The 16,718-nt window shown below is 34.8% G+C and overlaps 2 protein-coding genes across 2 annotated transcripts; both read right to left on the reverse strand.

The window, feature by feature from the left end:
• Window positions 1-2,560: 2,560 nt before the first annotated feature.
• LOC309401514 (olfactory receptor 8U3-like) lies at window positions 2,561-3,403 on the reverse strand (the record flags this gene model as incomplete). Its single annotated transcript, XM_081970575.1, has 1 exon — window positions 2,561-3,403. One exon carries the CDS (start codon window positions 3,401-3,403, stop codon window positions 2,561-2,563), a length of 843 nt encoding a protein of 280 aa, XP_081826701.1.
• A 12,040-nt stretch (window positions 3,404-15,443) lies between these two features.
• LOC309401515 (olfactory receptor 2AP1-like) lies at window positions 15,444-16,415 on the reverse strand (the record flags this gene model as incomplete). Its single annotated transcript, XM_081970576.1, has 1 exon — window positions 15,444-16,415. One exon carries the CDS (start codon window positions 16,413-16,415, stop codon window positions 15,444-15,446), a length of 972 nt encoding a protein of 323 aa, XP_081826702.1.
• Between the last annotated feature and the right edge of the window lie 303 nt (window positions 16,416-16,718).

The raw sequence follows: 16,718 nt of genomic DNA on the forward strand, positions 1-16,718 counted from the left end.
TATGGTATAGATTTCAACTAAACATTTGCAGCCAAATATAATACGTGGTACCTTGGAACATTGAAATCTCTCTACTGTTCTCATTCTCTGGAATACCATTTTCTTGAAGTCCATTTTACCCAGACCCTGCTGCTTTTTAGACAATCTTCAAAAATATGGCCTTTTAAATATGTCATAGGTTAGGGAGATTTGTCATATTACTGCATTGAAATATTCTTTCTTGTTTTTTTTTCTTTTAATGTACATACAGTGTATGTGTAAATGCATGCATGCATGAATGTATGTATATATGGGAAGAAGTAATTTCTTAAATTATTATTTTTATTACTATCACCAGAAATTTATTTTTTGCAAGTTAATTATTCATATTTTTCTTGTGAAACAGAATCTTAATCCTTAGTTAGGGTTAAATATTTGAATGTGATCAGATTAACAAGTTGTTGTGGCCTATTTCATATGTCTGTATTTCAAACATACTAAAAAATATTACTTGGAGGGTTAATTTATTAGTTATACATCTATTTTCCTTTCAAGAGCTGTATGTAAGGTACAGATTTCTACCTTTTTTCACCTTTCAATAACCACATTCTTGCATTCTTTGACAACATATCTAAATTAGTAGACCAGCAAAATGTTCTGGACATGATTTACTTGAACATCAGCAAGGAATTTGATAATGTAGACTACAACCCACTACTTCTATAAGAAGGCAGTATTACCATCAGTCAGAGTAGTAACTGGCTGACTAACCACATTCAACGTGTAGTCCTTAATGGAATTGCATCTACATAAAAGGAAGTATGCAATAGGATACCCCAAGACTCTGTCTTAGTCTCTATTCAATATCTTCATCATATCTTCTGATTTAGATGAGGGGATTGAAGGGTAACTCATCAAATTTACTGATGACACTGAATTCATAAGGTATGGTAAATATTCCAGAATATATGTTCAAAGATCTCGATAGATTTGAACAGTGGGCCTCATCTACTTATTATTATTATTATTATTATTATTATTATTATTATTATTATTATTATTATTATTATTATTATTATTATTATTATTATTATTATTATTATTATTATTATTATTATTGAGTTCCTTAATGCTTAGGTTTATATAATTATGAAATTTCCAAGTTCCAACAGCATGTGGGCCACTCACAAATGTTTAAAACATTTAACATGATCAATTTTATTTTCTGTAACTGTCCACCTTTTAAAAATCTTTTTAAGCAAACCACTATGGTAGTTTTTTATAGTTAATCACCCAACATTATTCTTTGCAGTTGCTAACAAAGTGATTGACTAAGGCCAACTGAAATGTATCAGATAATAGTAATGTCCTCAGCGTAAAAGAGTACACCGGTACACTGAAGTGGATACAAATTAAATCAGTGAGATAAGTTGTTAGGGAATTTAGGTAAAAGATAAATAACAGGAAGCCAAAAGTACAGTTTTGTCCATCTCTTTTCTGACACATTAGCACCTGTCAGGTTACTTCAAATATTACTTTTCATACAAATATTAAATGAGGGGAAAATGAATGTCTATGCTAGTGTTTTTCAATTTTCACCACTAGATTTCTGTGGACAGGAAATCAGGTATATCTGAATGTATCAAGATCAAAAATAATAGCATACTTTGCTTCATAATGAGCCACAGTAGTGCAGTGGTTAGAATGCAGTACTGCAGGCTACTTCTCCTGACTGACTGCAATTTGGCAGTTCAAATCTCACCAGGCTCAAGGTTGACTCAGCCTTCCATCCATCCAAGGTCAGTAAAATGAGGAACTAGATTGTTGGGGGAAATATGTTAATACTAAATGCTATTGCTATACAACTCCATAGTGCTATTCCTTTTAATGAGTATATCTTTCAATTTAATGGTATAAAACCAACACATGAACATAGGTAGAAAAATTAGAATGAAAACCTGCTTTTTCATTACCTCAGAGAATAGATTCCTTCTTTATTCAATCCTGCAATTTACAGTCTAGAGGACATGCATACAGCTTACTAATTATGCATAAAAACTAATAAATCTATCAATTAGCCAGATCTGCTCTGTTCACTTTCACGAAGTTGAGGATAATGATGGCTGCACCAATGTGGGATATGTCCTGTTTGATCCATATATGTGAAGAGAGGGAGAAAAAACAATAGTATAGGTACAAAAATAATGTAAACATTTGGTAGCTGATTTTATAGCTGAATAAAATCCTTACAAAATAAATGCTTTAAGTAAAATGTTAAAGTACTATCAGGTGAAACTGATACCATTCACAAAGATCCAAACAATATAATGATTGTTGAAAATAAAAACAAAGTGTATAGGAGAGATCAAAGGCTATACATAACAACATTTTCAATACTTGTCTCGTACTAGTCAGTATGATCTGTCATCAAATTACTGAAATAATCCACAAGGATTTAATTGAAATATTAACTAACAGCTCGGACATATTTGAATAAATATTTAATGAATTATCATATGAAGAAGGCAGAAAGTTCAAAGATTTAAAGTAAAATTCTTAGCAATTTTCTTGCTTTTAATCTTCACAATTTTCCTCTGTAAAACCTGCAAGATATAAACTTTTTTGATATCTTCTTCATGGCATCCTTCACCTCCTTATTTCTCAGGCTGTAAATGAGAGGATTTGCAACAGGGGGAAGGACTGTATATAACAAAGAAAATATTTTGCTAACCTCACTAAGTGCTTCAGATTTTGGTAACAAATATACAATCATGATTGCTCCATAAAACATAGAAACTACTATCAGATGAGATGAGCAAGTGGAAAAGGCTTTTTTCCTCCCAATAGTGGAAGGGATTCTCAAGATAGTAATTATGATGTATATGTAGGAAGTCACAGTAAGGATAAAGGGAGGTAGAGTAAATACAAAGGTAAAGATAAAACTTGTAAATTCTACTAAGTTGGTATCACTACAGGAAAGTTTTATTAAAGGAAGTGTGTCACAAAAGTAATGATTAATTTCATTTTGACCACAGAATGTAAGTTGTAGCATTAAACTTAAAAGGATCAAAGCAGCTATAAGGCCATTTATCCATGAAAAAGCTGCTAGCTGGATACAAATTCGAGCATTCATATTTGTTGCATAATGCAATGGTTTGCAAATTGCTAAATATCGATCATATGACATTACAGACAGGAGATAACATTCAGTAGCCACTAGCAAACCAAAACAAAAAAATTGCAAAAAACAACCATTGAATGAAATGGTATTTTCATCAGTCAAAAAGCCAACCATCATCTTGGGTAAAATATTTGAAATATAGCAAGTTTCCAGGCATGACAAATTACCCAGGAAAAAGTACATGGGTGTATGAAGATGCTGATCAACAGCAACTAAAATTACAATGAGAATATTCCCAGCCATGGCTACAATATAAAATACTAGGAAAGTAAAGAAAAGAATAGACTGCCATTGTCCAAAGTTTCCAAACCCCAAAATTATAAATTCTGTTATATTCATCTAATTTCTTCAGGCCATTTATTTTTAACAAATGCATATCATTTGAATAAACAGATCTTCTACTTCATCCTGGGGGGAAAAGAGAAATAGGATAAAACAATAGTGAATATATTTCGTCTGAAAAGGGGACTGGTAATCAATTCTTTTTTTTCTTCATGATTACTTGTGCAATAATGATTTTATGTTAAAGGGCAAGTGAGTATTGCTTTTTGCAATGCAAACACTCTTTTATTTTATTTTACTAGAGCTGTAAATATACTGTATGAATAAAAGGCAAACCATTGTCCTCAACGCCACATGAACTTTTTAATCAAGAAACCCATTTTTAAAAAAATGATTACATTTTTTTTCACTGAAGATTGTCAGAAAAAAAATTATGAAATACAAAGAGGCTCACCTCTGTGATATAACAAGAAGGGCATCTTTATGATTCAGAATGACTGTTGCAGCATTTCCTTATTTATGTCCACACTTTTTGAATATTTGTCTTTCTGGTGATTGGGAGTTTACAGAATCATAACTTGCTCTCTCTCTCTCTCTGTCTTTCTCTCTCTCTCTTTCTCAAGAGGTCATTAATTATCCCACAAGAGAAAAGTTAATATGGTGCCTACTGTTTCAATTCATCATGTTAATACTGCTGTTCTTCCTGAAAAATTTCTTCTACCTTTCATAACAAAGTATTTGAAGAAAACTCTGTTCCTCTCCCATGTAGTATTAGGCCATAAATCTTATTTTCATATCTTTTTTTTATAAACAGAGATATGTTTATTATTTTTTAAAATCTATTTTTTATTTATTTCATCAAGCATGAATTTGATTAGATATGTATAAACATGATTATGAATACATAAAATGAATATGAATTCAAGCAAATATTAGGACAGGGGCAGTAGGCACACTGGTGCACTTATGCATGCCCCTTAAGCAACCTTGTGATCTAAGAAGCATCAGCTTTCTATATTTCCAATTTTTACTTTGGACAAATATATACAAACATTCATAAAATTAAAAAAATGTTAGGGAGGAAAAACTAAAGCAAATTTTATAGAAAACATTGCACACTCATTTTCTAGCATCCAGTGGCATTATATTGAAATCAGAACTAGTAGGGTCCATATAATCAATGGCATTCAGTACAGAGACAGCACTGCTTATACTTAAATAATCATTGGCAGAACTGAGATAGAGGCAGTGCATCTTTCCTTGGGTACCTTGAACTCTTAGCAACTTCCGTAACTATCAACTATGATACCGTTCTAGATCAGAGGCTTCTTTGGGAATGGAAGACACTGCACTTCATTGATTTGCTTTCTATTTTAACAGTAAAGCCCAATGAGAAGGGGAAAGATCATGCTTATTGCTCCTCTTGGGTGCTTCAAGGATTGATTCTTATCAACAGGAATAGCCTTCAGACATGTACAATACTACAATATTACTAATTAAAAAAGATTTTTTAATGAAACTGAATGTTGTAATTTATATTAATGGAACTGCATGTGGCTGGCTAAATTACTTGATCCTTTTAATTAGTCAGTGTTACAAACCAACAAACAAACAAAGAAGCAAACACTATTTGAAAGATTTATTTATTTATTTTCTCTTTTGTATTCCATTGTACATTCATGAGTGCTATTTGGGTTCCATAATGCTCCTTATTCCTATTTTCCTCACAACAATAATCATGCATGTATATTTATTTTGGAATAAATATTTGGAAAATTAACATGTGAAGCATCACTCAGAAGCAGTTTCATCAACCACCCACTTACTTTTAAAAAGCTTCTTCGTGCAGTGAACTGCAGCCAGGGGAGGCAGGGGAGGCACAGCCTCACCACTGTCATTATGAAAAGGAAAAAAAAATGTAAAAGGAAAAAGGCGAGTGCTGAAGTGAGGCTAGTTAGCTGCTGCCTCACTGTGAATGACTGTCTGTTTAAAAAAGCCTCTAAAAAGTGCCCTCTACTATGAGGCAGGAGAACTGTGTACCTCAGTTAATCTAATCTGAATTCTAAGGTGTTTTATGATCGCTCGAGCAGAGTCAAGTGAGGGTTAAAAGCCTAAAAAATCCCGAGGTAGGAGAGGCACGCAGTTCTTCTGCCTCCAACTCTCTCCTGAAGTAAAGGAAGACTGCCCGGAGACTGATGACACTACCAAAGGGAGAATTCCCATTGGTCCTCTGGGGCTTCATTGGTTCCTGGGAAAATGTGATTCGCTGATTGTAGCCTGCATTTCTCTGTACATCCGGCGTTTCTCAGGCATTGCTTCGACTTCTCCCTTCGCTTTGTGGAGAGAGGGAAGCAGCGTGGAATTGGACTGCCTGAGCCAAAGTGTCAACGGGATCTTGAGACTTGATTTTTGAGCAGTACCAATCCATTCCACTCTTTCCTTTCCCTTTCTGTCCTTCTCTTCCTTTCCTTTTCCTTTTCTTTCTCTTTTCCTTTCTCTTTTCCTTTCTTTATTTCCTTTCCCTTCTTTTTTTCTTTTCCCTTCCCTTCCCTTTTCCTCCTTTCTTCATCCTTTACTTTCTTCTTTGCCATTTCCTTTCCTTTTTCCTTTCCTTATTTTCTATTTCCTTTCCTTTTTCTTTTTCTTTTTCTTTCTCTTTTCCTTTCCTTTCTCCTTTCCTTTCTCTTTTCCTTTCCTTTCTCCTTTCCTTTCTTTTCCTTTCCTTTCTCATTCCCTTTTCCTTCTTTTTTTCTTTTCCCTTCCCTTCCTTTTCCCTCCTTTCTTCATCCTTTCCTTTCTTCTTTGCCATTTCCTTTCCCCTTTCTTTTCCTTTCTCCTTTCCTTTCTCCTTTCCTTTCTCTTTTCCTTTCTCTTTTCCTTTCCTTTCTCCTTTCCTTTCTCCTTTCCTTTCCTTATTTCCTTTCCCTTCTATTTTCTTTTCCCTTTCCTTTCCTTTCCCTCCCTTCTTTATCCTTTCCTTTCTCCTTTCCTTTCCTTTCTCCTTTTTCTTCTTTCCCATTTCCTTTCCTTTCCCTCCCCCTTCCTTCCATTCCTTCCTTCCTGGAGGTCTGAGGGAGAGGGAGTGGACCCTTTCCCTCCTTTCCCCCTCCCCAACATCTGCTCTGAGGGCAAATGTGCTTTTTGTGTGCTACAGTATGTGTAAAGAATGCTGATATGAGCCCTTAAACATAACCCTTTAACTGCTGCCAATCAAATATTGGATAAGATAATTTGTAGGATTTTAATGTTTGTAAATCTGATTGTGATGACATCAGTGCCTCACCAGCCATAAACCTCACTGCACCTCACTGCCTTCGTATATATAGAAGTTGAATAAGACATACAAATACAAAAACTGCCTTGCAATATTGCAATGCAAATATTGTGATGCATAATGTACATTCCATCCTATGTAGTTAGATTATTCTCAGAGGCTCTGCTTTGAGTATACTTCTACATTAAGATGGGATAAATGTGTACTCAATAAAGAACTTAGCTATTTTGGCATTAAGTAAAGATCTTTTTTTCAAAGAATTTTTATTTTTTTATTCTCTTACATACCATTTTAAGTGTACATTCACATAATTGTTATTCTTCTTTACATTTATCATTCTTATACATTTATTATTTCATTTAATAGGTTACAATATACAGTTTGGGTTGCTTTATTTACCATCCCTTCCTCCTTTTGTAACACCTCCTTGTTTTCCCTTTCTTTTCTCCCATCCTCCCTTCTTAACTCTCTTCCTTCCTCCTCTTCTTCTCCTCCCTTCTTCCCTTCCCTTTCTCCTACTCCTGCTCTTCCTATTCCCATTCTTACCCTCTCTCCTTCTCTTTCTCCCCCTTCCATCCTCCTCTCCTTACCTTTCTTCTTTCCCCCATCCTCCTTTCTTTCTCTCCTCCTCTCTCCCTTTCTTTTTCTATTATTGTTGGTGTATATTTCAAAACTCAGTTTATGTTTCCTTGGGATGGTATTTCTGTTAGCCCAAATATAATTTAGCACCATTTCTTATTCCCTTACCTTCACTAGTCTACTCTAGGTATGTTCCCCCCCCTTTATATCTCATTCTTGTATATACTTATATGTTTAATATTTTCTTTTTTCTTTTCCCCTTCTTCCCCCCCTTCCATTTAATAATGTGTCATCTGGGTACTTTATCTTCTCCCTACTCTTTCCTAGTTTGCTCTCTCTAGCCAGTCATAAAACCTTCTCCATGTCTTGAAGTACTCCGATTCCTCTTTATCCTTTATTTTCATTGTCAACCTATTCATCTCTGCACAATCTGATATCTTTTTTTATTATCTCTTCGTCTGTTGGTAGCTTATTTAATTTCCAATTTTGGGCAAATACAATTCTCGCTGGTGTAGTTAACATGTATAATCAAATAGATAACCTCTTTCTTGAATTTCTCTGGAATAATACCTAGTAAAAAATATATCTGGTCTAAATTCTTTCTTGTTGTAACATTTTCTTTAAACATACTCTTATTTTAGTCCAATATTTACTTACTTCTGCACATGTCCACCACATGTGGTAGTATGAACCTATTGCTTGTTGACATTTCCAACATTTTGCTGATTTGTCTTTAAACTCTTAGCTAGTTTTCCCGGTGACATATGCCACCTGTAAAACATTTTATATAACTTTTCTTTGTAAGCTGTTGACATGGTTAGTTTATAATTTCTTTCCCATAGTTGTTGCCACTTTTCTAGTTCAATCATATGGCCAAAATTATTTGCTCAAGTTAATATTGTATCTTTTACCACTTCTTCTAACATAGTTCTTGATAGGTAGCTATATAATTCCTTGATTATTATTTCTCCCATTGCCATAAGTATCTTATCCAACTCCGAGCTTCCTAAGTTAAAAACATACTCCCTTTTATCTTTTTCATATCTTTATTGGATTTGCAATTGTGAAAACCAACCTATATCAATCCCTTGTTTTTCATATTCTTGTTTTTTTAAATTCCCCTCTTTCTGTTAAGAGATCTTTGTATCTAATAATATTTTTCATACTACTAATATTTGGATGTGTCAATGCTTCCATTGTTAAAAGTCACATTGGTATTTCTAAATAATGTTTCCCTTTCACTCTTTCCCATATTGTTAATAAGCCATATTCCCTACTTTTATCATATCACAAAAAAGTATGCCAACCCAATTGCAAATCATGCATCTCCAGGGTCAATAATCTTGTAGTTCTCAATAAAATCCATTCTTTCATCCAAGCTAGACCCGCCGCTTGATTGTACAATTCCCAGTTTGATAATCCAAATCCACCTCAAATCCTTGCATCTTGTAACATTTTTATATTAATTCTTGCTTTTTCCCTTGCCATACATATTTCCCCACTGTTTTGTTCATACTTTCAAAGAATTTTTTCTCTAGTTTTATCGGTATTGTTTGGAATAGGTATAAACATCTTAATATATTCATCTAAGTAAAGATTTTTTTATACAGGTGGACCTGATGGGGTTTCAGAAATATAATATTGTGATTTTAATCTACAAATCAATAATGTTTTTTTAAGAAAACCTGAAAATTATCAAATCTTTCCCAGATGTAGCATTTTCTTTTCCTAAATGGAGGTTGACTTGTACAGTATCAGTCTACCAATTTTCTTTCTTAGGGCCTCTTTGACCTCCTTATTTCTTAGACTGTATATAAACGGGTTTGCTAGTGGAGGCAAAGCTATGTATAAAAAAGAAGAAAATTTTGGCAGATCTGCTTTTTCAGTTCTTGGCAGCATGTAAGCAATCATGAGAGATCCATAGAAAATAGAAACCACAACCAGATGTGAAGAGCAGGTGGAAAAAGCTTTCTGCCTTCCAATGACAGAGGGGATTTTTAAGACAGCGCCTATAATATATACATAGGATAAGAGTGTTAAGAGAAAAGGAGGAAGTGTGAAGACAGCAGCTACAATATAACTCATAATTTCCAATAACCAAGTTGTACTACAGGAAATGCTTAGAAGGGCAAAATAGTCACAGAAATAATGATTTATTTCATTAGATCTGCAAAACTTTAATTGCTGTAACATCAAAATGAGCAATATTGAAAATACAGCAAATCCATTGATCCAAGATGAAGCTGTTAAATGAATACAAGTCTGAGAATTCATGGTTGTCAAATAATGAAGTGGTTTACAGATTGCTAGATATCTGTCATAAGACATCACACACAGTAAGCAGCATTCTGTAGCTACCAAAGAACTACACAGATACCACTGCATAAAACAATTGCTGAAAGAAATTATTCCATTTCCAGTTATGAGAGCTAAAAGCATCCTTGGGAATATATTGGAACTATAACAAATTTCAAGAAAAGAAAGGCTTCCTAGGAAGAAATACATAGGCACTTTAAGATGTTCATCAAAGATGACTAGCATAACAATGAGAAAGTTTCCAATCATGGTTACAATGTAAATTACTAGGAAACTCAGAAAAAGAAATGTTTGAAATTCATAGAATTCATGAAATCCAAGCAGAATGAATTCATCTATCTTTGTTTGATTCTCCAGCATCGTGGCAACTAGGAAATCCATGTCCTATTTAAAAGCAGAAAAAGAAAGAAAATGCACATACTAAAGATATTGTCATAATCATATTTAAGCTTTTTCCTTAGTTTGTTCTTATTTTGACCAACATCAAACTGTTTAATGTGTTATCTATCATTTGACTGATACACTTTTCCCCATATTTGATGATAAATCTATAATAATAGGATCGACGGGGATAGCTGGAAGATGTTATGTCTCTGTATTTCATTTGGTTATACTCACAAAATATTTATGTTTATGAAAAATGTATATTTTGCTTTTCCTGATACTTGTATTTAAATGAATTTGTGATGCAAAACATGGAACTAATCAAAAACTCTATTTTTCATATATTATTTTGAAGGATAGAATGTGAATCTATAAATTAATCTAATGTAAATAAAAACAGTTTAGTGTCTTTTCAACTAGTACTGTTCTGAACACAACTATGTGCACGAATATTTATTTTTGTACTGTATTTTAAAAAGAAGCATAGATATGTTTCATTATGACACATTATTATAAGAACATAAAACACTTTTTTGGAAAAAAATTATTGTTTATATGCTGCTTAAAACATTTCTGCTTTCTATTATTTTGAATAATATTTAGACATATAATCAGACTTTCACATTTTCATACACAAATATATTAAACAGAAGAAAATATTTCAACAAGTCAAAAAACATTAAAAACTACATGTTGTACATTGTTTATAATGTGTAGGATAAAATAGATATTCAGTGGCAAAGCTGGTGCATAAATTATATAATTCCAAAGCCCAAAATATAATAATGAATAGGTTTTTGGTTTCTCTGTATTATATTCTAATAGTGATATATCAGAATATCAAAAGTATAATTACTTAAATTAATTGTTTTAATAGTTGGACACCTGAAATGGTATGTGGGAATGACCTAAGGAGAAGAGCTGCAGACTAGACAAACATCATGCAAAGCATTATCCGAAGCAAGATTCTTTTTAATATAACCTTACATTAATGTTTCAGATAGTATTCATGGTTATGCATCTGGATTACCTTGAAAGGTTAAGATCATGGTTGCAAGTTTGAATGTACTCCTCCTGTACTTTCATTTCGCCGTCTGGAACATGAAGGAAGATCTCTTCTGGAATGCTTCCCTTTGCATTTTCAAATGGATATATCTTTTGCCTGAATGTTGCCTAATCTTCCTCTTGTCTTCCAAGGCCATTCCCACATACCATTACAGCACCTATGTAGCTATCTTTATTTAAATATTTATGTGCCATGTTAATCTGCCAATTTTAAAATGACACTAATAACACCATACTTGTGGTTGTTGCTGAAGTAACTGAAGCAATTGCTAGCTATATATTTGGAAATATATTCTACAGAACATTCTTGTTTGAAATACCAGTTCTTTAATTATTTCCAAATAACAAGCAAAGTTTATATAATGATAGTTACCATTCTGTCGCTGCTTGATATTTTCTGTTGAACTCCTCCTTCTTATCTTATTCAGAATATATATGTACTACCTGATGTTAATATATAAAGATGTGAACCAATCTGCCTTTTATTTTCATTAGTTTTTTTAATTTAAAATAATTTCTTCTGGGCTTTTTGTTTTTATTTTTCGATGCAGAAGAATTGCTACCAATAAGAAATATTATTATCTAGAAGTGATAAAATTTAACCTAAAAGTATAAATTAGTGATACTTGAATAACATTACTATCCAAGAATGTTGGTTTTTACTAAAGAGAAGTTAGATAGCTATGCAGCCAACATATATCTATTTTGAAAACAAACAAGTATGAACTTGATGGGAAACAAACCATAGCTTAAAATGGAAGTAAAATATTACATCATTGTGCATTTTTCAAAGCCCTTATGGGAAAATCCCTTAAACACTATGCAAACCTAAGGCCTCTGTAATTCATATATTTGGCCAGAATAGCTGAAAAACAGTTCTAACCTTTTTTTTTTTTTTTTTTTGCTGCAAATGAAGCAAACAGTTCATAAATGTGAGTGATAAAAATAAATGATAAACAAAACTGCAAAACGTATGGCTGTTACAGCCTATTCATTTTATTGGCTAGTTATATCCAGAACTCCTAGCCTGCCAGCTAAGAGTGATAAAAAATAAACAAATCCCAGGGATATAATTAAAGCACATGCATCAGCATAATTAAGAGGAGAAAGCTAAATGGACGAATAATAGACAATTTGCCCCTAAACTGTTTTTAAAAGTTTATGGGAGAACTATTTAAAAAATGGCATTCCTTCTTTTCAGGATTATCAGATTCTGATAATCACATTGTATGACCTGCCATTTAGGAAATAAGAATTAATTGCCATTCACATTTTTAAAAAATCTCTAAAATGGGTGTTTTGTTTTATCCCAACAGTAAAGACACAGTAGATCTTGAATCTATTAGGCAAGCAATCTGTTTCTTTTCAGAGTTTTATGAATAACCAATATATTTTAAACTGCATTGTGAGATCCTTCCAGGATTTTCACAAAAACTAAACATAAACAGGATGAATTATGCTTTTTTCCTCCACTGTGATGATGGGAGACTTACCGTGTTTCCCTGAAAATATGACATGTCCTGATAATAAGGCCATGCCACATTTTTCTGGTGGGCAAAAATATAAGCCCTCCCCCGCAAATAAGCTCCCTGGACAACCCTCCATCTCCGATCAGACAGAGCGCCGCTCACCAACCTAGGGGTATCCCAAAGGTGCCAAGCGGTGGGAACGGGGGGGATGTGATTGCGTTGCTTGATGCCTTTGGGATACCACTAGGTTGGTGAGCGGCACTGTGCCCAGCTGAAGAGGGGGTTTGCTGGGTGGTTGCTTTCTTGCGAGCAGGCTCCCAAAGAGCCAGGCACAGCAGCCACCCAGCAAACCCCCTTTCCAGTCATGCAGAGTGCCATTCACTGACCTAGGGGTATCACCAAGCCACGTGCGGCTTGGAGCCTTTGAAATGCCAGTGAATGGCGCTCTGCACGGCTGGAGAAGGGGGTTGTGCGAGCAGCTGTTCTGCTCCCGCTCGTGCACCTCCCAGCCTCACGATGCCCTGGCCCAGCTCTCCCTGCAGAGCCAGGGCACTTCCGCTGCCGCCATCCCAGCATGGCTTTTTCGGCAGCTTCCAAACTGAGTCTTCCGGCAGTGGCCACTCTGGGCATATGCTCTATGGTTGTGGGCTGGCTGTCGGCAGAGCGTACAACCATAGAGCATACGCCCAGAGCGGCCATCGGTTTGGAAGTCGCCATAAAAGCCATGCTGGGATGGTGATGGCGGTGACAGCGGCAGCATCAGTGGAGGTGTGCTGGCTCTTCAGGGAGAGCTGGGCCAGGGCATCATGAGGCTGGGAGGCACATGAGTGAGAGCGGAACAGCTGCTCGCGCAACCCCCCACTCCGGGTGGTGGCAAACAGGTGCTTGGCAATACCCCTAGGTCAGTGAATGGCTCTGTGCCTGGCTGGAAAGGTGGTTTGCCAAGTGGCTGCTTGTGAGTGTGGTCACTTCATGGCTGTTGTATTGCGCTGCTGCAACAGCACAACACAGCAATTCACCCATGAGGCTGTGCCCGGCTCTTTGGGAGCCCGCTCACAAGAGAGCAGCTGCCCAGCAACCTCAAAACAATAAACCCTCCCATCATAATAAGGCCCAAGCCATATTTTGTGTGTAAAAAGAAAATAAGATCCTGTCTTATTTTCGGGGAAACATGGTATGATTTCAAGCTAATGTACTGTTCATTCATTTTTCATGAAAGATATATTGAAAGTTTGCATGTCTGCAGAGGAATGCAATAGCAATAGCAATTAAAATGTAATGAAACTGTGAAAACTTGACAGAGTTAATATCTAAAGGTTAATAGGCTAAAGTCTAAAGGATTCATTCTCCCTGCTATTTTAATCTCATGTAACAAAACAAAAGATGATTTGTTTTCTAATAATTCCCCATTTTGGATTGTGGATTTTTTTAAAAAATCAGATTGAATTTGAAATCATAAAATACCTTTAAAAAGGTTTTGGCTTTTAATGTTGACTCACATAGTTTGAATCTGCTTTTGAATCCAGAATTTTCAATCTCAAAAAAGATAAAAGGCTTGTTCATGCAAACCCACAATGTGAAGCTTCTGGCTGGGTGAAAAACACTATGTATAGTATGCATTAATTTGAGAAGCTCTCCAAAACTATCTAAATAAAAAAGGTATTTATGTTGTAGAAGTCTCAAAACATAATAATGATATATATTAAATTACCAAGGATAATTTATATTAGGAAAAACTGCTCTGCAAATACATTCATGATGCAAAACAAATAAAGTATGTTAGAAGGAATACAGATAAACAAATGTAACATATTATGTAGATATACACAAATATACTATTAAACCTATGCAGGAATGGAAAATTATTATTTAATAATAAGCATGAACAAAGAGAAATTACAACTGATTAGCTTCATTAGACTACAGGAAGATTCCCATTATGTCTATGTGATAATCATATATAGTCAAGGTGGGAACAGTGATTTTAAATTTCTACTGGGATATTACAGTGTAGAGATGGATACTGTTAAGCCCATTGCCACATAGAGCCTTCCAGGACCCCGTAGGCCTGTGTTGGGGAACCTACAGCATGCGTGCCAGAGGTGACATGAGGAGCCATTTGTTTGGGCATGTGAGGTGTTGCCCTGTCAGCTGTCTCAGGAGCTGTTAATACAGTTCTACACAGGAATTATTGAATCAGTCATTTGTACTTCTATAACTGTCTGGTGTGGTACAACAATTAAACAGGACAGTTACAGACTCCAACTGATAGTTAGGACTGCAGAAGAAATAATTGCAAACAGTCTGCCTTCCATAGAAGACCTGCATATTGCATTAGTCAGAAAAAGGGCTGAGAAAATAACCACAGACCAACATCTTAGACATAATCTGTTTGAACTTCTCCCCTTGGGATGCTGTTATAGGGCTTACATGTCAAAACAACTAGACACAGGGACATTTTTTTCTCTCATGCCATCACTTTGCTGAACACCTAACCCACACATAAAATGTTATGTCTAAGTAGATTCTTCCATGTTGTATGGATGTATTATTATTAATAACATTCTTATCTTCTCTATAACCCCCTATTATTTATATCAGAATTATGATTATTACTCTTCAATTGATTTGCATGTACACTGAGAGGTTCTGTACTGGAAACAAATTCCTTGTGCATCTGATCACATTTGGCCAAATAAAGTATCTTCTCTTCTCTTCTCTTCTCTTCTCTTCTCTTCTCTTCTCTTCTCTTCTCTTCTCTTCTCTTCTCTTCTCCTCTCCTTTCCTCTCTTCTCCTCTCTTCTTTCTCTGTCCTTTCATCCCATCCCATCCCATCCCATTCTATTCTATTCTATTCTATTCTGTCAAGCTTAAGAAGTTTGAAAAAAGAGACTTATGTGACATGCCCCTTTTATTATATCTTTGTTATATTAATTAGTTTTGGGGACTTTTCTCTACATTGCACAAGCTTTCTAATATTATTTCTCAGTGCCTCTTTGACTTCCTTGTTCCTTAGGCTGTATATGAAAGGATTGGTGAGAGGGGGCACAACTGTGTATAATAGAGAGGAAATTTTTTCCATTTCTCTATTGACATCATTCTTTGGTAGCATATACACAATCATGAGTGAACCATAAAAAATGGAAACCACAACCAAGTGAGAGGAACAGGTAGAAAAAGCCTTCTGTCTTCCAGTGATAGAAGGGATTTTCAATACTGCAGCTATGATATATATGTAAGAAATCAGAGTTAGGAGAAAAGGTGGAAGTGTGAATAGGACAGCCATAATAAAACCAATAATTTCTATCAAGCTAGTGTCAGTGCAAGAAAGATTAAGAACTGAGAAGTAATCACAAAAATAGTGATCCATTTCATTTGAGTTACAAAATGTTAGTTGTAACATGAGATGAAATAATGTCACAATAGTTATAAATCCATTGATCCAAGATGCAGCAACTAATTGGATACAAGTTTGGGTTTGCATTATTGTTGCATAGTGCAGTGGTTTACAGATAGCTAGATATCGGTCATAAGACATTGCACAAAGTAAGCAACATTCTGTAGCCTCTAAGGAACCAAAGAGATACCACTGTGTAAAGCAACTTCTAAGGGAAATCATGTTGTTTCCTGTAAGAAGAGCAAAAAGCAATCTTGGAAATATATTGGAGCTGTAGCAAACCTCCAAGAAGGAGAGGTTCCCCAGGAAGAAGTACATGGGTGTATGAAGGTGATGATCAAAGATAACTAGTGCCACAATGAGACTGTTTCCAGTTACAGATACTGCATAAATTACTAAGAAGGTCATGAAAAGAAGTGTCTGTGCTTTACTGTATTCCCCAAATCCCAGAAGGACAAATTCTGCAATTTTTGTTTGATTTCTGATCATCATGGAAATAAGAACTTCATGTTCTGTTAAAAAAAGAAATACAATACATAGATAAACTGTTTTTTTCCATATAGCTCTCAGAAGTTTATACACATTAAATTAAATACATTGGAACTAGATAGAGAATCCTGTGAATGGAAATAGGGAACCTATCAAACAAACTGTCCTATCCCTGTGCTGAGAGGGAACGTTTAACATTGGAATGACCATATGTCCCACAAATTCTTTATCCACTTAATTTCTTGTACAGAATGTTAAAATAAACTATTGTGGAAGTTACTTTAACATTATGATATTCACAAT

This window comes from Natrix helvetica, assembly GCF_964273705.1.
Source record: "Natrix helvetica genome assembly, chromosome: Z".
Classification (NCBI taxonomy): Eukaryota; Metazoa; Chordata; class Lepidosauria; order Squamata; family Natricidae; genus Natrix; species Natrix helvetica.